The 24,286-nt window shown below is 43.2% G+C and overlaps 1 protein-coding gene across 4 annotated transcripts in view; it reads left to right on the top strand.

Moving 5' to 3' along the window:
- The window catches only part of ttyh1 (tweety family member 1), a 56,772-nt gene that overhangs the window by 10,894 nt on the left and 21,592 nt on the right, over window positions 1-24,286 (top strand). For all 4 annotated transcript variants that reach the window (XM_080767505.1, XM_080767506.1, XM_080767504.1 and 1 more), the window contains 4 exons: window positions 3,602-3,766; window positions 10,539-10,786; window positions 17,972-18,083; window positions 19,456-19,793. In XM_080767505.1, the coding sequence (XP_080623631.1) occupies window positions 3,632-3,766; window positions 10,539-10,786; window positions 17,972-18,083; window positions 19,456-19,793 (833 nt within the window). In that variant the 5' untranslated portion in view covers window positions 3,602-3,631. The remainder of the gene's footprint in view (window positions 1-3,601; window positions 3,767-10,538; window positions 10,787-17,971; window positions 18,084-19,455; window positions 19,794-24,286) is intronic.

The following is a 24,286-nucleotide window of genomic DNA, read 5'->3' as shown; positions in this document are numbered from 1 at the left end:
TTTAACTGGATTGTTTTATATTGTTGTCCGAGCATCTTGTAACTTTGTTTTGAAAGGTGCTTTATAAATACATTGTACTTACTTACTTACTTACTTACTTGGGTGTAGTATAGATCAGGGGTTTTCAAGTGACTGTGAACGAGGGACCACCACCCTGACTTAAAATCAACCTGGGGACCACTGTCGTGTTGGGTGGGGATATGTATGAATAAGATCACTTGCTATGCATCCCATGTGTATGCATCCCACTGTTTCTCAACCAATGGTTTGACTACTAATAATGTCCCCCTCTTGAGATTCTGACTCCCTTTTTCTGTTGGATTTCTTTGAAAGCAATAAGGTATACACCCGCATACTGTGCAGCCTATATCTGCTCGGCACATGAGTATTGTCTTATTTAATGAAGCAACGTTTCGGTCCTTCCGGGCCATTCCTCAGGCATAGGGGAAAGGCCCGGAAGGACCGAAATGTTGCTTCATTAAATAAGACAATACTCATGTGCCGAGCAGATACACAGTGTGCGGGTGTGTACCTTATTGCTTTTATTGATGTCCACTGGCCTATACGCACCTGTGCATACATACGCCTGATTTCTGGGGTGTGCGAAAGTTTTCTACTTCTCTTGAATTTCTTGACCTCCTTGACCGCTCAACTAGTGGAAAGAAAAGATAAACAAATCCCACATTACTAAATTAATTGGTCAGGGACCACGTGCAATACTTCCGTGGACCACCTGTTGAAAACCCCTGGTATATAGAGGGAAAGTTTGGGGCCCTGGGAGACGATAAAAGTATAGGTGGTAAAGCGTCAATTTCTAACGAAACTCTTTATTTACATTTACTCTCTGGGGTTGATGTTGCCCACATAGACATAGATCTACAGTTCAGGTTCACAGATCTAGATTCTGCAAAGTCCCTTTTATCTCCGAGCTAATCTGCGTGAAGAAAAAAAATCACACACGTGTGAACTGAGTGGTGCAATTCCCCCCCCCCCCCCCCCCCCCCCCCCTCTCTCTCTCTCTCTCATTAGAGACACAGCACTACCCCTCTCTCTGTTTCTGGCGCCCCCTACTGGTATAAATAAGTCACATACTCGTGCTCATACAGGTACACAGGTAAACAGTTACACGGACATTGCTGGTTGTAGGAGTGGTTGCACCACTCAAAAACACCAGAACTCGGCGAACCCTTTTTGCTTTGGCAATGCAAACCTATGTTTTCTCATGCCAATAAAGCCCATTGAATTGAATTGAATTGAACCCTCCTTCTGTGCCTGAGGTGTGTTTGTCTACTGATTATTTTAAATGTTTTACTTTATAAAACAAGAGATAAGTTAACCCACCTCCACGGGAAGGCGGTTCACTGCAGCAGCAGTTAAATACAGAACACATACAAATATATCATCATCATATACCTCTACAGAGCAGGTGCGCAAATGTGCTTCATTAATTCATTTAGTTCCCACTAGTTTGTTTTTTTTAGGTTTAGTTTTATCTTCACTGTTTGTCTGTTGTCTATTAGTAGCGGCGGGTGCTATATTTATACAGCGCGCCCAGGGGGAAAGTTGCTGCATTAAAACCAGGAAAAGCATCTGTGTCACTGTCGTTTTTAGATTTTCACGTTGGCTAGTCAAAAATAGCAGACTTACTACAAGTCACGTCAAACACATTTGTTTAGAAATCCAATGTCGTACAGACGTACACCGCATCTCCAGTAGATAAAGAGTGCTGGGTTGCATCCCGGAAAATAGCCGATCTACAAGCTCTCAACGCGTCGCGCTGCGACGCGTTGTGAGCTTGTAGATCTGCTGTTTTCGTCCCTGGGTGTGTGTATAGTAGCAGGGTGGGGTGGGGGTTGGAGGGGAATGCAGGCCTGGTGGGGGTGGAGGTGGGGTTGCCTTTGGCCCTGCAGGTTACTGTATAGCAGAGACTCCTCTCTGACCTCTGTGTAGAGAGAGAGCGCGCCATGGGGGCTGAGGGAGACATTTTATACATTGTACATCCTCCTCTCTACCGCCGTACGTATACAAATGTACATATCGCTGTACTGTTGCTGCAGCGCTCACTGTAAATAAGCATATTTGTAATGTATACTGTAACCTGAACATATAGTTTACTCTGGGAGGAAAAGGAAATACTGGTATAGTATCAATCGGACTTCACATTCTCAGGTGCTTGACGGACTCATCCAGAGCTGCTTATACAAGTGGAAGTATACTGTAACTGTACTATGAGCTTCCAGGGGTGGAAAGTACATTTAGTACTTAGTGCTCAATATTTCATGTCAAGGACCCCAAAAAGTATATGTAATTGGCCACCGACCCCCATCTGAAAATATGTTGTTCCAGATACCTCCCAGAAGCAAAGATTTGAGTTAAAAACGTTCGCTCTGAAAGAATATAATATTCAAAGATTTGCGCCACATTTCCCCAAAATAGTACATCTACAAGCTCGTAGCTGCAGCTTGTAGAGCTGCTATTTGTCAACAGCTAAAGCTGCATAACACAATGCTTAAAACACCAAAAGGTGGTTCCCGCACATGCAGAATGGGTTAAAGTATTTATTCAATTCTATTTGAACGATGCAATGATATAAGAGATATAATGCTTGACTTATACTGTATAGTGTAAATCAGGCTTCAATGTTTGAATGTCCAGAGTGACTGAGACCATCTTTAGAAAGGTGTTTAAACTCTGATTTGCAAAAATCGGTTTCCCACTCGCGTGCTTTTGTGCTTTTTAAAAAACATTTTTTCTTTTAATCTGACCTATATCTACGCCCAATCTGACCCGTTTGGCCCATCCATCCAAAGTCTGGATGGACCAACGATGTTCTTCCTCTGGGGCTGCCAGTCTGAACATATAGCCATACTGTACTACAAGCATCCTGTAACAGCTATAAGTGTAACAGGGAACGTGCTGGGAAGACCAGAATAAAACTGACAACACGCTACAGTACAAGTTGAGATGCAGCAATGTAATGGTTCAAGATACAAATCCATGCATTCATTCATGCAGGCCTTGACAGTCCTAACAGCTGGTTTCCTTGCTATGCCTCTCCCCCCTCTCTCTCTCTCTCTCTCTCTCTCCTCTCTCCACTCCCACACTCTACAACAAACACTGAAAATTGGTACCCCAATATCATATGGACAATTTAATAGCCTGCTTCTAAACCTCCCTATACCTCAATATGTAACTGTTTTTAACTTGTGTTTTGTTTCACTGTCTCTAATATGCCTTACGTGTAGATTTAATTTGTGTTTTTTTAATTATATCCGTCTTAAATTATTCTTATATACTGTATATGTGATCTCGTCAGCATTGCAAACGAGGGGGGAACCTCAATGCTCTTTTCGAGAATAAATAAAGGTCTGTTGTACTTTAGCTATCGAAAAATAGCAGATCTACAAGCTCGTAGCGCGGCACGAGCTTGTATAGGTCTGCTATTTTTGAAAATTTGTGAAAATGTGGAGCAAAATCTTTGAACATATATTCTTCCAGAGCGAATGTTTTTAACTAAAATCCTTGCTTCTGGGGGGGGGGGGGGTTCTGGAACAAGGAATTCTCAATCAATCTCTCTCTCTCTCTCCTTCCTTCCACGCAGGGCGGTGGTGGAGGAGGGGTGGTATAGAACATGGCGTCCCTGGCGGCGGTGCCTAGCTATGCCCCCTCGGTGTGGGTGAAGCTGTGCCACGCTCTGCCCCGGCTCGACCTCACCATGCAAATGAGGGACAACTTCTTCGTCCCGGACAGCTGGGAGTACCAGCAGGTAAAAAAAAAAAGAGACAGCCCAATCACCGCACCTGCACGCTCGCACGCACGCACGCACGCACAGCGGTCAGCGGGCAGGTAACCTCCTGTCCCGTCACGAGTCCCAGAGTGTTTTTATTGCTCTATGCTGACACGTGATTTGGCGAAACGACCTTCGGCTCGGTCGATCAGCAACAGACATTATGAAGCGGTTCATATTCTGGTTCTATACACCATGTGGTTCCTAAACCTTTTCAGGTCAAGGACCCCCGAATTGACACTAATCAGCCTGCGGACCCCCGTTTGAAAAGATATGCCAGGGACCCCCCCATAAGAGAAGATTTTTTTTACGGCTCAACCCGTTCAATTTCAAGGACCCTCAGTTTGACATGCATTAGTCTACGGGGCCCCCATTGAATGGCATTTCTATCTCTGGGACCCCCCCCATTTTAACCCTCCAATCAATGTTAATTTAACTCTAAATGGAACCAAATGTTCCATTTGTACACTCTCACTCTCTCAGAGTTACAGACCCATAAGGGTTGGTTCCAAACTATCATTTAGCTGGGGACCCCCTGGAACTCTCTCAAGGACCCCTAGGGGGCCCCCGGACCCCACCTTGGGAACCATTGTTAATCTACACCATGTCATCAGGTGCAGCTGGCTCGGGAAGGTACCCGGTTTCGATCCCGAGCCCCTCCTGCCATCGCATTGAAGTGTTGACCTTGAGCGAGACACTGAACACGGCCCTGAATCGCCTTCAGTGCAGTGTGTGTAAGGGATAATATCTGGCTATAGGCCGGTCATTGTCGGGAGATAATTCACCGACGGGGAGTTTAATTATTGGCAGAGAGGTCTGTTATACAGCGGAGCGGTCATTACGATGAGATAACTCACCGCTGAATTAAGCCATTGACCAATCGGAATCAAGCATTCAACCAAGCCATGTAATAACTATATACACTGTAAAGTGCTTACGGACAGTTCCGTTGAGCACCGGTATTCTGTTATTATAGAGAACCAGGTAATTCTGAAACTATTTTGGAGTACTCTAGTGTTCGCATTTTACCTCGTGTATTAAGAATGTGCAGAAGGTATATACCCCAATGCAGTCAAGTTTGCATGACTAAACGAGGCAGCCCCGAATGTCACTAACGGTTAATAAGCCACAGCCACGACCGACGTTAAAAGACAATTGGGCAACAACAGATGCGCGTATAGACATAAAACTGGTGGTGGATCTATTGCAGATGTTGTTCTCGGAGGCATTCTTCTTGGAGCTATATCTGGGCTCGCAGCTGCAAATAATTAGGCCAATACAAACGGGCGAGGGGGGGGAAGCTCTGTCGTAGCAGCATCGTTAGGATAATTCAGCTGGTCATCAGAGTAATGGTATATAGGACCTGTCAGGGAAATCCAATGTAGGCCAATTATGTTCTGACGGCACATTATTCACACGTCCCAATAATCCCGACAAATGTTTTGCAGCAGCGTGTTAGGGTTTAGGGTTGACTCGTTCAGAACTGGACCCCCTTTTGGTGTTTCAAGCATTATGTTGTACTTTAGCAGCAGGGGTGGGCAACTGGCGGCCCGGGGGCCACATGCGGCCCCCACCTTCACTTAACCCATTTTGACTGTTTTCTTGAAAAAGCTGTTTTTCTATGTCAGTCGTTCTCAAACCCTTTCATGTCACTTTTCACGATTCTTCAAAAATAGCAGACCTATACAAGCTCGTAGCGCGCCACTCTGTGGCACGCTATGAGCCAAAATGGGTTATTGCGGCCCGCATGTTAATATCAGAATACTGATATAGTATTGATTTCAGCTGTTATACAATTCCAAACACCCATTCATTACTTCATGACTAGTATTAAATGACTAGTACTTAATGACTAGTATTAAATGACTAGTACTTAATGACTAGTATTAAATGACTAGTACTTAATGACTAGTATTAAATGACTAGTACTTAATGACTAGTATTAAATGACTAGTACTTAATGACTAGTATTAAATGACTAGTACTTAATGACTAGTATTAAATGACTAGTACTTAATGACTATATTAAATGACTAGTACTTAATGACTAGTATTAAATGACTAGTACTTAATGACTAGTATTAAATGACTAGTACTTAATGACTAGTATTAAATGACTAGTACTTAATGACTATATTAAAATTACATTGTCTTTTTATGTCCAGTGTAGTTATGTTAACAGTTTATAAAGTTAACATAACTGTAACTAAATGCATTTGAAATTCAATGAAAAAGGTTACTTTTCAGGATTCCAATTAAAAAATAGCAAAGAATTATTCAGGTTTTCAATTCAAACATGGCAAAAATAGCTGATCTACAAGCTCAAAACGCACCATGACGCATTTTGAGCTTGTAGATCGGCTATTTTTGCTACAGTGGCCCCTCTGTGGAGTGAGTGTGTAAATATATTGGCCCTCGACATCGTCAAAGTTGCCCACCCCTGCTTTAGCTATTGGAAAAATAGCAGATCTACAAGCTCATAGCGAGCTTGTAGGTCTGCTATTTTTGAAAGATTGTGCGAAAGTCTTTAACTAAAATCTTTGCTTCTGGGGGGGGGGGTCTCTGGAACAACGAATTTTGAGATGGGAGCCAGTGGCCCAATACAGAAATTTCTGGCGGTCCTTAACATGAAAACGGTTGAGCACCACTGACATAGAAACATAGGTTTTTTCAGAAGCCTTTTTTGTAATCGACCTCAGCCCAAAATGGGTTAACTCATATCTTTGGTCCAGCGGCCAAATACATAATATGATATAATACATAATACATTCTGGGGGTTCTTGACATAGAAACATAGGTCTTTCAGAAAACTGTCATGATTTAGATTCTAGACGACATTTTGCAGAATCTGGTGTCAGGCGTTGTCCCTGCGGTGTGATATGTCCTGTTGCACGTCGTCGACGCGCGCCGTCCCTCCCTAGTGATTCAACGCATGCGGAGTTCAATGGCCCCAAAACCACACCAAAAGGGTCGAGAGACGGTTTTATAGCGTTGACTCCTTGCAACCGTTTGGACCCAAGGAGTTTGACCCTTCGGTGTGGTTATATAGGACTTTAGTCAGCAAGGCACCCACTTATACGATTCAGCTCATTATATGCGGAGACAGACATATTGGCTCCTATACAATTTCCATTGTTTGGAAGTTCTGAAAAATCTGTAGAAAGTATAGAGCGAACGCCCGCTATAGGGCTTGAGAGGTTTGTTTGAGGCACTCTTTATCTATAACTATAACTACTTTATCTATATCTATAACTATTATCTCTAAGTTGGCACGGTATGTACACTGCGGACCAAACGTGTTTCGTACAGCGGCGATGAATGAATGAATGTATAGCTGAGCACCTTTCCAAACATATAGTGCTTTACAGACAGGTTATAAAAACGGTAAATCATAAAAAAAACCATCAAAACAACAAAGCGTCAAAACATCAGAGACAATAAAACATGAAGAAAATGACAGGTCAATAAAACAATTAAAAACAATATTTGGAAAAACACTTCACAGGGTCATGGGGGTTGCAGCAAATCTGTTGTATAAATGGGAGCTATAGACCATGTTGTAGAGAGCTTTAAAAGTAATCAATACAATCTTAAAATCAATTCCGTATAGCTCACAGGGAGCCAGTGAAGACTATATAGCTAAAATAGGTGTGATATGTTCACGTTTTCTCGTGTTGAGAAATGAGGGCTATGATAAATAAGCCTGTGTGTTGAAAATGAGAGCTTTGCCCTCGAACTGTATTTCCGAGTATAAATAAAAGGCGATGATGCTGTTGTTTTGTGTGCACTGCGGCGTACCGACCGTCATGCCAATTTATAGGAATTAAAGTGCCTTAATCCATTCTGGGCGGGGAACCCCTTTTGGTGTTTTAAGCATTATGTCATAATTTAGCTATTGGAAAATAGCAGATCTACAAGCTCATAGCGCTACGAGCTCTTATAGGTCTGCTATTTTTGAAAAATCGTGAAAATGTGGCACAAATCTTTGAATATATATTCTTTCAGAGCCAAAGTTTTTAACTCAAATCTTTGCTTCTGAGGGAGTTCCTGGAACAACGTATTTTCAGACGGGGGGGGGGGGGGTCGGCGACGGCGTCCAATTACATATTAGATATTTTTGTTTGAGAACGACTGACACATAGAAACATGAGGTTCTTCAGAAAACCGTCCTTGATTTAGAAGACATTTGTAGAATCGTTCCCAGGTCAAAATGGGTTAAGGACTGTTCCGTGAGTGCTGCTATATTCTGTCATTGAACCCGCACGATTTCTCCGTGCATCGGTTCATCCTGAAACCTTGAAACCTCGCTCCAAAAAAAGAAAAAAAAAAGATTGTTCTTGTTAGAAACTGTGAAGTTTAACCGCGTTCAAATCCTTTTTTTAGGCATGTCATTAACAGCTGGGGGGCGGGGGGGGGGGAATAAAATAAAGCTCAAATATTATTGGGAGAATATCCGATCTATACAAGCTTCCCGACGTGTCGCATTGCGACACTTCTGCCAAAAGCTAGCTTGTAGATCGGCTATTTCCGCTGCGCAAAAGTGGTTATAATCGCTTCTTCCCCAACAGGCCTTTGGGGGTGTATAGCGATGTTCCAGCAAGCCATGACACACACACACACACACACAACGAGAGAGAGAGAGAGAGAGAGAGAGAGAGAGAGAGAGAGAGAGAGAGAGAGAGATGGGTGAAATGCAGGGCCAAGGCAGAGAGAATGAGGAGAAAAAGAGGAGGGGGTGGAATAGGGAAAGAGGAAGTATAGAGGGAATGTGAAGGGTAGCGAGAGAGAGAGAGAGAGAGAGAGAGAGAGAGAGTTGCAGTGAATGTATTTAACTAGGTCACAGATTATTAATAGAGATCCAGTGGCTCGGATGGAAAGAAAGAGAGGGGGGAGGGGGGGGGGTGGGTGGTGTGGGGGGGTTGTGGAGGGAGAGAGAGAGAGAGAGGGGGAGAGAGAGAGAGAGGGAGAGAGAGAGAGAGAGAGAGAGAGGAGGATATAACCCCTGGTCGCTTGCGGCGCGCATGGAGTGTCGTCGTGTGCGGAAAGGAATAGCCGATCTGCAAGATCCACGACGCGGCGCAGGGGCTTGTAGATCTGCTATTTTTTTGGTGCACTGTCTGTCGCGTATATAGCTAAAGTATTAAACCCGGGCTTTAAGGTGGAGGAGTGGAGTGGAGTGCAGTGGAGTGGAGGGCGACAGACCCGGCAGATGGATTGCGGGGATATAAAGCTGTAGTAGACGGTGCGTGCGTGCGTGCGTGCGTGGCACGTGCGTGCGCGTGTGTTGCGGGGTAAAGTGCATTTCAATGGTGTTTGTTGACATGGTGGACCATGATAAAAGCAGCATTAACATTCCCTCCTCGATGAAGCAGAGGGTAGACGGTAGTATAGATACTGGACAGATGAGATGACATGCTTTATACCTTTTAATAAAGTACTGTATACACTAATAATAATATATATAATATATAATAATAACTTTATTTATATATAGCACTTTTCTGGACAAAGTCACAAAGTGCTGTAAAACAAATTCACCAAAAAAAAGCAGGAAAATCGAACACAATTAAATAGATGCAAATCAGCAACTTACAGCCAGCTGGCCAACAGTATAGAAAGCATATTTAAAGATGCAATATAAAAAACGACAACAATGTAATGGATAAAAAATACAGACAAGAGTTCAGTGAACAAACATTCAACGGGGCAGGGGGGGTTTTCTGAACAAATACGTTTCGAGAAGAGATTTAAAGGATACAATGGTATCGGAATGTTTTTGGGAAGGGTGTTCCAAATTTTTAATCATCTTTTAAGGCTATATGTCTCTCTGCGTTATTATTATTGTTCTGACCATGTACAGTAAATATCCCGTCTCTTGAGCGGTGGCACCAACATGTCTCCCACATGCAACAAGCATCTCTCTCTGTCACATTCTCTCTCCCCCCTCAGTCACGTGACTCCACCATGGCCCACTCCCACATTCATTTCCACCACACTGCAGTCCCATTTACACACCTGTCTTCAACTCCCTCGTCAGCCCACCTGTGAACACTTTGCCAATCAACCTGCTCCTATAAAACCGGACTCTTCAACAAACTCTCATTGTCAGTTCATAGTTTGATGTCACGGTTGCTTGTCTGTGGATTCCTGTTTTGACTATACTTTGTCATTTTGCAATTGCCTGATTCCTGCCTATACTACTCCGTGTAAGATCTGCCTTATTCTTCCCTTATTACTTAAAGGGATTGTGACATTAAAAAAAAGTTTTGGAATTGTTCTTATTTGTTTAAGGTTTTCTAATCTCAATTGCACCCAAAAAACCTGAACTTTTAACATTCAGTAGACTTTCTGTGGTCTGGGGTTTTCTGGCTCAAACAGGTGCTCTGATTTGCCGGCAGTTTGTGATAATGGTAAGAGCCTGCATATCCCATATATGTCAATGGGATTTGCCAGCAGATGTCACTGTTTTCACTGTTTGCCTGTTTTCATTGTAGCTCAAAAGGCTTCCAAAACCCCAAAGAAAACTCCAGACCACAGAAAATCCACTGAATGTTCAAAGTTCAGGATTTTGGGGGTGTAATTGAGGTCATATATAAAACCTAAAAGAAAAACGAAAAATGAAAAATAAATAAAAATGAATGTCATAAAACCTTTAACTTCTATTCGTGTTTGTTTGTTACTCTGCACTTGGGTTCGACTCTGTCTACATCCGTGACACTCACTCTCTCTCCTCCTCTTCCTCCCTCCCCAGACGTTGCTGGTGCTGTCCAGCCTGTCGGCCATTGCCCTGGTGCTGTGTCTGCTGGTGGTGCTCTCCTTCCTCATCCACTACTGCTGCTGCCACCGCCGCGCCGGCGCCGACCGCAGCGACGCGGGCTCCGAGGAGGAGGACGAGGACGAGGACGCCAGCGCGGGCCACGGCGGCTACGGAGGAGGCCGGAAGGGCCGCGGCATCTGCTGCGTCACCTGGGTGGCCGTGGCCTCCGTCACTCTGTGCTGGTGAGAGAGGGGCGGGCTCGGGCGCGCGGGGTGGTCTTCGTCGTTGTAAGAGCCGCCATAGTGGGGGTTAACGAGTCCTATACAATGCACCTGTGTGATATTAGGAGGTTAACGTGACCTGTAGAATGCAGCTCTGTGAGTTCTGAGTTAATTGTATTTGTTCCTTGCCATGTTGATTAGCAACTCATATTGTCTGTTTTCTTTTAAGCTATTTAGACCTGAGCTCGATTCTACTAAAATGTCTTCTAGATCATGACGGTTTTCTGAAAACCCCTATGTTTCTATGTCAGTGGTTCTCAAGCTATTTCATGTCAAGGACCCCCAGAACTATATGTAATTGGCCGCCGACTCCCCCCATCTGAACATGTGTTGTTCCAGGGACCAACCCTTTGAGTTGAAAACGTTCGCGCTGAACGAATATATATTCAAAGATTTGCGCCACATTTTCACGATTTTTCAAAATAGCAGACCTACAAGCTCATACAGTAGAGGTGGTCCCCCAGGCCAGCGATTGGTCGATGTGTCCCTGAACCAGCTGACTCTAACACCCGCATTAATTTCTACTTGCAAAAAATTGATTTCAACCTTACTACTACTTTGTACTACTAGGACTAAGACTAAAAAAAGATGTTAATAAAATAAAGTTTGATGAAAATTTTATAATAATTATATAATAATTATATAATAATATAATAAATTAATAATTTACATTTGGGGGATATCTTTCACAATAATGAATAAAACATGTTCTAGACATTCTAATGATCACAAAAAAACATATATTACAATAATTTTACCTACTTTTATTAGGGTAAAGGTCAAAAGTCTTAGGTTAAAAAATGTCCAAACATTTTTTATTTGTGTGAATTTCAGCCTCTGTGGGGGGTGTTTATATGCAAATATCATGACTAATGGCATTGAAATGGCATTGCAATGAACATCACTGATGACGTTTAGGTGAAAAAAGAACAGCATTTTTTTTTTTTTTGTAATTAATTAAAATAAAATTGTTTCTAAAAAGCAACGCTGGGTCTTAGAGGGTTAAAGGGATGTTTCACTTTTAAAAAAAAACGTCATTTTAACGTCTACTCAGGCTCATGTGAACACCACAGTTTTTAAGTTACTTGATTCAGTATTTAGATATTTGATATTAATTTTAGCTGCCCCGCACCCTCCCTATACAAACCCATTATAACTTAAAACTCCTAAATATATCAAAATGTGGCTCCTTCTGAGAAATGAAAAAAGTGTGAGAACTGCTGATGTAGAAGGCATTGGTACAATCGCCCTCGGGTCTTAACGAGTTATAAGGACATACACAACGTCTCTACTGAGACAAACCGTAGCAACCATTAACCAACACTCCTGAATGGTTACCCTTTTCTCCTGCTGTGCTTCTCCGTTGTCATTTCTCCTTGAAATATCCTTTAATTTTGGACAACTCAGCCCAAACAGACTGTGTTGTGAAAGGCAGTATATGCCCATGGGTGTTACGCACCCCACTGACATGCAGCCATGGGGCCATAATACTAAGTGAATACTAAGTCAGTGAATACAAAGTGAATACTAATACCCCCGTCTAATGTTGGCAGGTATATGGCTGAAAGGGAGACGTTAGCTTTGAGACCGTAGGAGAGCTAAGAGGAAGACAGACCGAAGGAAAGCTGAAGAAGGAGATAGTGTAGGAGAGACAGACAGGAGGAAATCAGAGAGAGAGAGAGAGAGAGAGAGGGGGGGGGTGACCCTCTTTGCGTGGGACAGTCCCTCATTTCCAAGACTTTTCAGGCGTCCCACAAATTGAGACCCGGCCTGTCCCACATTGTGACTGGCAGGCAATATGCATCAGTGTTCAAATGCCCTAACAGTTAAATAGTTGGCCTTCTGTTGTAAAGCTCTCTCATTGTCTGCAAGATGTGGTTTTTAAGCCTGTTAAAATAGCATAAAAATAAGGAGGAGCGCATTCCACCACCACAGTGACCTTGGGAGGATTATACACGTCAATAAGATCCCGACAGATACTGAGGTGCCAAAACCATTCAGTGATTTAGAAACTGTCACGTTCTGGTGAGGCGAGGACACAAAAGCAGGACAGCCAGGCAGGTGGTGATCAAACCCATGGTTGGGTGTTTTAATAAAGGTGAACAAACTCAAACTAACGAGATGAACTGACACCAAACAATTGACTCGACAGACTGACTGGACTGGGGAAACAAGACTAATATACACAAGAGGGCTGATTACACATGAGAAACACCTGGGGAAGACGACATAGAACGAAAACAACTAGAACAAGAACATAGAATACGACATCTAGATAAGCAGGACATAGAATCAAAACGAGTAGAACATAACAGAATTCAGCATCTAGATGGGCAAAGTCTGTGACCGTGACAAAAACAAACGATACAATTTTAAAGTCAATTCTGAACAAACCCCTGTGCACGCAATGTCGATCAGAGCGCTTTGCTTGGCCCAGTAGATGGGGAGTTAAGATTTAAGCAATAATCCACGAGAGGTCTCAGGTTATCGGGTATTTTACAATTGTACAATTACCATTGTAAAATACCCGATAAGCTGGGGCCTCGAGTGGCTTATTGCTTTTCTAAAACGGTTACAAACATATTGCAATATTAACCTAATAAAACGATTTAATTCACAAAAGTAGCTACGCTTTGCGCCACCAGAGCGAGCCACGTCACTTCCTTGTTTTGCTCGGCAAGTAGACTATGTGACGGGAGAATAGCGCTTGATATCTTTACGGGGCTGCCTGGAGCCACACATTCACAGTCATATGAGCCGGGCGGTGCTTACACAGCTGCACGGCATGGATTCGTAAGGCAATCAAGCGCTCCCCTTCCCCAGTACAGCTACAGATCAAGAATCAAGTATTGGGACTAACCGTTTTAGAATGACCGAAATCCGTTTAAAGAAAAGATAATGAATTGATTAAACATGCGATTCATTTTGATTAATTAATTACAAAGCCTTTAATTAATTAGATTTTTTTAATCAAATCCCAGCCCTAATATGTATATACACTAACTGCCTCTCTGTAATTTGATTAATCTTACATGAGCAAGATTAAAGGGTTAGTTCAGAGTTTTGGACTTAAATACTTGCCATTAATCTAGTGATTGCAGGCCTGGGCTGTGGCTCAGCGGTCCAGTTAGTGGTTATAAATGTCGGGTTCAATATATTTTCTGTGCATTTGGCCAGCCCTAAGTACTGTAGGTCTAAGGGGTGGGCAACTGGCGGCCCGGGGGCCACATGCGGCCCCCACCTTCACCAAATGCGGCCTGCATGTTAATATCAGAATACTGATATAGTATTGATTTAAGCTGTTACAATTCCAAACCCGCTTTAATTACTTCATGACTATAGTATTACATGACTAGTATTAAAATGTTATTGTCTTTTTGTGTCCAATGTAGTTATATTAACATTTCATAAAGTTAACTAAATGCATTTGAAATTCAATAAAAATTTTACTTTTCAGGATTCCAATTCATTATTCAGGTTTGCAATTCAAATATAGCTAAAATAGCTGATCTACAAGCTATACGACAGTAATATGCACTGTGGCCCTCTGGAGTGACTGTGGAAATATATTGGCCCTCTCCATCGTCAAAGTTGCCCAAGCCCTTGGTCTATGGGAAGCAGTCTCCAGAGAGAAGTGTGTGAGGTGAGAGAGAGAGGGAGAAAGAAAGAAAGATGGCCAGTGCATGAGTGTGTTTGCGTGCGTGTGAGTGACACACTGTCACAAGACCAGATGACTGCTAATGGTCACAATGTGTCACCGACCGCATGGTCCATGACATGAGTTGACAGGGAATTGGAGAGTGTGTGTGTGTGTGTGTGTGTGTGTGTGTGTGTGTGTGTGTGTGTGTGTGTGTGTGTGTGTGTGTGTGTGTGTGTGTGTGTGTGTGTGTGTGTGTGTGTGTGTGTGTGTGTGTGTGTGTGTGAGTGTTCGTGGTGGTGGGGTCATTCACTCTCTGAGGGGTCATAGCAGATGGGGTGAGCAGTCATGCATTCAGGTCACTGAGCCTTCAGTCCGACTGTATGCGAAGGAACGCCACTTGACGTCTGTCTGTCTGTCTGTCTGTCTGTCCACAACAGCAGCATGATGTGCTTTACAAGGCCACTGTTTCTCAATGTCTGGTCCGGGGGCTCCCGCTATAGAGCGTCTATACCCCTATACCAGGGCCCATGAGGAAATGATTCTCCGTTCATTTTCCTCGTAGACTTTTCAAAAAAGTATTTATTTAAAGACCCTTTAAGCCTCGTACAAAGCAAAACTCTCGTCGCGACAAATCATGACGACAAACACAATTTTTTTTTGGGGGCCAAACAAATAATTAGAAAGCAGGAAAAAACAGCTGTTTTTCTTCTTTGCACAGTCGGTGCGGGCAGAGTGACTAAGTGGATTCCCCCGGTCGGTCCGTCGGTCCGTCGGTCGACAGGAACTTCCAGAACTGTATAAATCGATATGTCAAATTGCAAATGTGTAACCGCAGGCTAGTGGCATTAAGACTTCAGCCCCGTCGGTTATTATATTTCCTTTTCCAGTCCATTCATCCTCCATGCCGCTCAGTTCCCCCCGATTAGATTTTCATCGCTGCACCCACAGTTTGGCGTTTTGATACCCAGTTAAAGCCATAATATTGCTTTGTAAACTGATATTTCAAAGAATAATATCTGTAGGCATTTTAGGTTTAGCCAGCATTATAAGACTGGCTGGCTTTCAATGTCTTTATTTCCAGGAACATCCTCAGTCGATATAGCTTTGATGTTCTCAATAATCAGGACAAGATGCGATTTTTGACTTGCAAGGCGATATACCATCATGCTTTATCATAACTGCGAGCCACAATAGCACAGCGGTTCACTTTAACAACACTTTTCTTTGGTCATTCTTCAACACTTGGCCATTATAACATGTGCACCGTGTGTGTTGTTGTTGTTTTCAAATCCATTCACACGTTTTCACGTTGCAATGACGAGAGATGAGAGTACTTGATCTGATTCCGTTGTGCGTCATTCATCATTCATAAGTGGTAAACGGGAAATTCTAATGCCTGCCATTTACATAAATCTTTTTAGGGCTTAACCCATTTTGGGCGGGAACCCCCTGTTGGTGTTTCAAGCATTATGTTATACTTTATAGCTATTGAAAAATAGCAGATCTACAAGCTCGTAGCGCGCCACCGAGTGGCACACTACGAGCTTGTGGGTCTGTTATTTTTGGAAAAATCGTTAAAATGTGGCCTAAAACCCTAAATCATTGAATATATATTTCAGAACGAACATTGTTAACTAAAATATTTGCTTCTGGGGGGGTCCCTGGAACTACATATTTTGAGATGGGGGTCCGTGTCCCAATGGAGATAATTCTGGCGGTCCTTGACATGAAAAAGGTTGAGCACCACTTACATAGAAACATAGGTTTTTCAGAAAAAAAATAGGATTTAGAAGCCTTTTTTTATCGACCTCAGTCCAAGTCATGAAGAAAATGTCCCCCATCGTTTTTCTTTTTTCTTTTTATACAACTCAGACCCCATGTGTTATGTTGATGTGACTCCGCTCTTTTGATTATAAACTACATTACAAATATACTACTATAAAAAATGCAACCCTGATGCCTTGAGGCTTGGCACTCAGCATCAACGGTTGAATTGGAGTTATAGTCCCTCGTGCGCTGGGCTGGTTACAGCGGTATATAAAAGTGTCCGACCGCAGAGGTTGTGGGCAGTGGAAATCCACTGTCTGTTGGGCTTCGTCGAGCGTCCATACCAACACAACTGGCCCTGTGTTGGTGGGAGCGAAGTTGGCCAGGGAGGGTGATATTTGTCACTGTACGCATTCCTATACAGACTGGGGGGGGATATTGTGTGTGTGTGTGTGTGTGTGTGTGTGTGTGTGTGTGTGTGTGTGTGTGTGTGTGTGTGTGTGTGTGTGTGTAATGCAGCCACAGCACATGCAGTCATTATGGATTGCATACATTAGGCAGCTCTGCAACTCCTGAAAGCCAGGAACCGTGCAGAGGCATGGATGCGCTAGCACGCGCGCGCACACACACACACACACACACACACACACACACACACACACACACACACACACCTCGCTTTCCCCCCCTCTGCAGCCGTCCATAATCTGGGTCACATACTTTGTGGGAGATTGGGTCGTACCACTTCCATCGCGCTCCGAGGGAGGAGGAGGGGGGGGACGTACGTACCGAGGGGGGGGGGGGGGGGGGGGATTTGGCTGAACATCTGGCTGCAGCAGCAGTCCGAGAGGTCCTTTAATCCTGAATATTGTGAATAAAGAGGAAAGAGAGAGAGATGTGTGTGTGTAAATATATAACGAGGTTACGTGTATGTGAACGCTTTAACCTCCGCCCCGCTTCGATGTCCGTCCCTCCCTCCCTCCTCCCTCCTTTTCATTGGCTCCCGTATACCGTCGCTGATGAGCTTGACTGTTGGTTCGCTCGTTCGCCCGCTGCATGGCAGTGCACATCCTCTCTCACGTCGTCGCCCCCTATAGCTCTGTATCTCAGTGATTCTCAAACCGTTTTCATGTCAAGGAAGGACCCCCCCCAAAACACACACACACACACACACACACACACACACCCCCATCTGAAAGGACTGTGTGCCAGCAGCAGAGACCCCCCCCCCCACCCAATAAGTCAAAATATTTTCAAAATGTGTGTTTTTTTTGGGTTTCTTTTTGTTTGTTGAAAATATAGCAGATCTACAAGCTCATTTTGCTGTATGGGGAACCACCTAGAACATCCGAAAGCAGTGGTTCGCAAACTTTATTTTAGCTTGAGACTCAAAAAGTCTCTCCCCGTGAACCAAACTACTGGAAACAGTAGACCCTCTTATCTTAATGTACATATAACATTTATTTTATATGTACAGTACATACACACACTGAATAAATCATCACCTTTATGCTTCTCCTGTCTCATCTTGCACTACTCTCTCTCCCACCCCCCCTCTCTCTCTCTGTGTCTCTCTCTCTCTCTCTCTCTCTGTCTGTCTGTCTCTGTCTCTGTCTCTGTCTCTGTCTCTGTCTCTGTCTCTGTCTCTCTCTCTCTGTCTGTCTGTCTCTCTCTCTGTCTGTCTCTGTCTCTCTCTCTCTCTCTCTGTCTCTCTCTGTCTCTCTCTCATGTCTTTGCAGTGTTGCCATAGGTGTTGGTTTCTATGGCAACAGCGAGGCTAATGATGGGATGTATCAGCTGACCTCGTCGCTCCTCACAGCCAATTATACGCTGGCTTCCATCGATCTGCTGGTGAGACCTATAACGTCGCACGCACACGCACGCACGCACGCACAGACGCATGATCTGGTGTGTGCAATTGTGCATGTGTATGTATGCGTGTGTGCGCACGCAGAGTTTGGATTTGTGCGTGTGTGCCATTGTGAGTAATGTGTGTGTAAGCATTGCGTGTGTGCGTGCGTGCGCTCGCGCAATGTTTACGGTCAGTATAAACATCATGTACATTGGTGTGTACTGTATGTATACAGTACACTGACTGTGTTCCGTGTATGTATACATGCATGCACATTGCACACAAATGCATGTATCTTTGTTTATACGTGTGTGTGTGTGTGTGTGTGTGTGTGTGTGTGTGTGCGCGTGTGCATGTGCATGTGCGTGCATGCGCATGCCTGCTTGCCGTGAGTGTGTGTGTGTGTGTGCACATTTGTGTGCTCGCTCTTGTACATGTGTCATTAACACACACACACACACACACACACACACACACACACACACACACACACAGTGAAGTATTGGTGTATGGATCCACTGTGCATTCCTGTGGTCAGACAGTGCTGTGTGTCATCATGTTTCCTGTACAGACTGACAGTAGAGAGTACAGCTCATGTCTCCATTTATCAATACATAGAGATACTGTAAATACAGCCCTGTATATGGATCCCTTGGGGACGGTACAGTACATCCAGTTGTCATAACATTACAGCGCTGTCACGATCACATGGTTCAAGTTGGCGATTCATTGTCACGCCGATAATTCCGATGAACGATCGAACGGTGTCTTTTGAATTAGGCGTCGGAACAATTTGTATTTCCGTTTGCCTTTCATATATATACGCTTCGTAATCACATAAATTGCACGGGGCAGAGAAACCACTGACACTTTTTAATCATTTTTTTATGTATATTTTTAGATTAGATTAGATTCAATTTATTGTCGCTGCACATAGCATATACAAATACTTTGACAATGAAATGAATAGTGGCGTCTATAGCCAGAGTGCAATACAGTAATGCAGTAATGGGAATAAATACACTTGTTTGTTGAATGTACAGAATGTACAGTATGTACAGTATAGTATATAATAAATAGAAGATAACGTATATTCCTTCATTCCATAAAACATCTAATTGATGCTCTTCTACCAACCATACATTTTATATCACCATGATTACATCAAATAAAAAAGAAAGAAAAGAGAGAAAAACAACAAAGACAAAAGAACATACAGCTCAACAACGCAGAGGGAACAAAATAACTCTTATATCTAACCTTCCAATTCATATTCTTATAATTTCTTTCCTTTTTTAAACACTTTCTTAAACTGAAACACTATGAGCGGTCGACGCACAGTGAACCGAGTCTCCTCTCTCTCCCCCCCAGATTTCAGACACCGTCTCGGGGCTGCAGCTGTCCGTGTCGGGCCCTCTGGCCAGCATGGAGGAGCTCTTCATGGGCAGCAAGCCCTTCCTGGTGTCCACCAGGAACTGCCGCCGGCTGTCCGACAACATCGTCAGCCTGCTCTCCTCCATCTCCCTGGCCCGCGCCAGCGCCGACGGCTTCGGCGGTGGCAACGACAGCGCCACGTCTCCCATCAACGCCCTCACGCCGGTGCCCCCCTCCGCGGCTCCCACCGCGGCGGCGGTGCCCAACGGGGTGATGCCCAGCCCCTTCTCCCCCGGCTGGGCGGCCAACACGCTGATGGTCAACGAGGACTACAGGTGAGTGGCAGTATAGGCGTCGCTCAAGATCCCACCACAGTGGGAGCCTATCTGTAACATCACGGACGACTCACTTATACCATCTTCTATACGTCGCTCAACTCATTTTGGGCAGGAACCCCCTTTTGAGCATTATGTTCAGGTTCAGGTTTATTTGTCATTTGTATAGATACAGAGTATACATACAGATACAATGGGAATTATTTAGCTCAGAGCACTCTCAGTCTTACATACACAGGACATAAACAAACATCTATAGTGCCAGAAAAAGACAAAAAACTGGAAAAGAAAGGTGCAAGTGAAGTGAAGAGCAATACAGTTCGAGGTCAGCTGTTCAGCAGCCTGACTGCCTGGGGGTAAAAACTGTTACTGTGAGACGGGTGGTACGAGATTTGATGCTCTGGTAGCGTTTTTTTGGAAGGGAGTAGTTTGTTATGCTTTAGCTGTTGAAAAACAGCAGAGCTCATGAGCTTGTATAGGTCTGCTGTTTTCGAAAAATGTGGCACAAAATGTGGCACAAAAAGGAGCCAAAAATGACCCCGGTAACTACCGACCGGTGTCAATTTTGAGCTCTGTATCAAAAATATTCGAGAAGATAATTAATGAACAACTAAATAAATACCTAAATAGGAATAACCTAATGTATAAACTCCAATCTGGCTTTAGAAAATCATACTCAACCGACACATGTTTACTATATTTAACAGAACAAATCAGGAAAGAAGTTGACAATGGAAAACTTTGTGGAATGGTGCTGCTGGATTTACGGCGAGCATTCGACACAGTGAACCACTGTAGGTTACTGAGCAAGCTTGAGGCCCTGGGGGCAGACAGGGCAACATGTAAATGGTTCAAATCATATCTGACAGGGCGCGAACAAAGGGTAGAGGTGAATGGCATATTATCTGACCCAAACACCATGGAATGTGGAGTTCCACAAGGAAGCATTCTAGGTCCAGCCCTATTTTCAGTGTACGTGAATGATATGACAGATGCTTGTAACTGTGATTTGTTCCTGTACGCTGATGATTCTGCACTGCTAATGTCCCACAAGGATCAAACCACATTAGAAAGCTCCCTAAGTGAGGAAGTAGCTAATGTTAGTTCCTGGCTTATAGATAATAAGTTATCTTTACACTCAGGGAAGACAGAATCAATTCTTTTTGGCTCGAAAATCAAATTAGGAAGAAGCACAGACTTCAAGATCAAAATAAATTCGGAATTCATAGCAGCAAAATCATCAGTGAAATACCTGGGTTGTATTTTAGAGGGTAACTTAGACGGCCGAAATATGGCCAGCAAGGTGCTAAACAAGGTCTCCGGACTGACTAAGTTTCTAGCTCGAACAGCAAGATACATGGATAGGGAGACAAAATTAGTGGTGGCCAACTCCCTTATCCTGTGCCACTTTGATTTTGCGTGTACATCGTGGTTCGAGGGCTTGATTAAGTCTTTTAAAACAAAGCTACAGTCAGCTCAAAATAGACTGATCAGGGTTATACTAGGGATGGAACCGAGAACCCATATAGGAAGGAACCAGTTCAGAGAGCTGAACTGGCTCCCAGTAGAATCAAAGGTTACAATGGCTAGACTTAACATGGTCCATAAAATTAAATACGGAGAGGTCCCAGAAGTTTTAAGAACATGTTTCAGGCAGGTAAACGAGGTACACAACCATTTCACCAGAGCCAGTATTGCAGATGTGGTGCTCCCTGCTTTTAAAAGTAAAGTGGGCAAAGGCTCATTCATTTATATAGGAGCCACACAGTGGAATAGCCTGGAATCCAGCGTTAAACTGACCTACAATTTGAGGACATTTAAACAGAAGACTAAAAAATGGCTACTGGAAAAGGTTCCCCTATAAAGGGTCATCCTAGAGGGATGGATAGGGATGTACTTGTGGTGTTGTGTAAGTAATGTATATGTACTGTTATGTATTTCAAAGTATTGTTCAGTGTGAGAGGACCCCAGTGGAAATAAGTCTTTGGACTTTACTGTGTAATCCTTGAATCGCTGATTATAATGTTGTATTATAATTGCTTTTCTAAATAAATCAAATCAAATCAAATCAAATCAAATCTTTCGATATTATATTCTTTTCAGAGCGAACGTTTTGAACTCATATCTTTGCTTCTGGCGGTCGGCGGCCAATTACATATTATCATTTTTGGGGGTCCTTGACATGAAATATTGAGCACCACTGATATAGAAAGATGAGGTATTTCAGAAAACTGTCAGGATTTAGAAGACTTTTTTTTAAGTGTCTAAATGGGTTAATATGCCCCCCTCTCTGCGATGTGGAAAATAGCCCATTCCGCATTGCTCTTCCCGTAAATCCAGGCTCCCGACTGGGAGCAACGGAACGGAGATAAACATCAAAGCGCATGGACATCCCAGTGTCTCCCACAGTCAACAGCAACGCTGGACAGCCATGATGTCACTCCCCCGGGCTGATCTCAAACAGTGTTGTTTTCGTCGACCAAAACTAAGACGAAAAATGTTCGTCAACTGCCTTTTGTCACTGACGAATACTATATGGAAACTAAATTAAGACTAAAACTAAGACTAAATATATTGACAATTTGGTCAACAAATAAAAACTAGACTAAAATAAAAAAATAAGTCATTTTATACTTGGTTGCATAGCAGATCAGAGAGAGAGAGACAGAGAAAGAGAGAGACAGAGAGAGACAGAGAGAGACAGAGAGAGACAGAGAGAGACAGAGAGAGACAGAGAGAGAGAGAGAGAGGGGGGGGGGTGGGAGAGAGAGTAGTGCAAGATGAGACACGAGAAGCATAAAGGTGATGATTTATTCAGTGTGTGTATACACTGTACATATCAAATGAATGTTATATGTACATGTACTACTGTTTCCAGTAGTTTGGGACGGGTCACGGGGAGAGACTTCCTCTTTTTGGGTCTCGAGCTAAAACAAAGCTGCGAGCTATTTTCAGCAAGTGTAAAATCAGTCATTACAACAACTTCGACGCCCGCCAAAATACATTTCGGGTCGACTAAATCAACTGTAAGATTTAGTCGACTAGAACTGGACCAACACTAAAACATTCCAGGTGACTAAAATGTGACTAAAACTACAAATGAAAACTATTCAAGAGACTATTATGACTAAAACTAAAATAGAAATCTGCTGCCAAAAACAACACTGATCTCAAATGTAAAATTTGAGATCAATCTCAAAATATTTTGTCAGCTAAGATTGGAGTGTAAAATGTTGGCTTTAAAAAAAGAATATATATACATATATATTCAAAGATTTGTGCACATTTTCACGCCTTTTCAAAAATAGCAGATTTACAAACTATACGATACAAATCTTCCGTGAGGGAGTGGGCGGTCATCAAGGAAGTATATACATGCACGAGGCATTCGTGTGTAAATGATAGACTCTGGTAGGAAATGAAGGCGACGGTCTTCACTTTACCTCTCAACTTAACCCATTCTGACCTGAGATCAGATTCATACGTGGTTTCCACTGGACACACACTGGTCTGATTAACCCATTCCGACCTGAGATCAGATTCTAAAAATGTCAGTCGCTCTTCGATTTTTCAAAAAATAGCAGACCTACAAGCTCGTAGCGCGCCACTCGGTGGCGCGCTATGAGCTTGTAGATCTGCTATTTTTCAATAGCTTGAGCCTATAGCTCGCGTCCGAGCGAGGTGCACGACAGGTTTCATCCGAATCCAAACCCACAATAATAATACGGCGTATAAAGAAAGACAATTACACGTCTTTCATTGGTTATATACTGTACTTCCCTCGTCAAAGCCTCGGTTTTTTATTCGTAGAATTGCTTAGCAGTAGTGTGTGTGATACTGTGGTTATACAAAAGGCACGCAGCGACATTTGATTTATCATGTCGGGCATGTGTGGTTTGCGAGGAAATTGCGAATGTAGGTCGCATCCTTTTTCTACACCAGAGGCCTGTATAGTTATACCGACGAGGAGCATCAATTCTCAACATGACTGCATCGGTTGCATAGCAAGCATGTGTACTGTATGTGTACTGTACATGTGTACGTACATGTATGCCTCATACAAATATACTCTAACACTTACTTACTCAACACATACTAGTTGAAGTATAATAATGCCATGTTTCCTCTTTTATTCATTGCCATTAGATATTCCTCCCTCACCACTGTGATATTTTAAATAATTGATATTCGGATGACATTTGTTCCAAAAAAAAATGCAACCGGATTGTCCAAGTGAAGTTGTTCGCATGAAAGAAACGTGCTGGGTCAATGTTAAAGTCGCGTGCTTGTGTAATCATTCTGGGGCAATGTCATTATTCTTTCATTTCTTTCTAAAAATAATGTTAAAAAAACTCTTTTAAAAAACCCTGCATAGCTGATCTATAAGCTCACGTCAACACGTCACGATGTGACACGAATACGTCATGAGCCTGTTGTAGCTTTTTGTTGTACGGCAAAGCTTAAGTTAACGTTCAGCCCATCTGGCTCTCTGA

The sequence above is a fragment of the Protomyctophum bolini genome (genome assembly GCF_963924005.1).
Source record: "Protomyctophum bolini genome assembly, chromosome: 7".
Classification (NCBI taxonomy): Eukaryota; Metazoa; Chordata; class Actinopteri; order Myctophiformes; family Myctophidae; genus Protomyctophum; species Protomyctophum bolini.
This window is presented reverse-complemented; position numbering and strand designations above follow the sequence as displayed.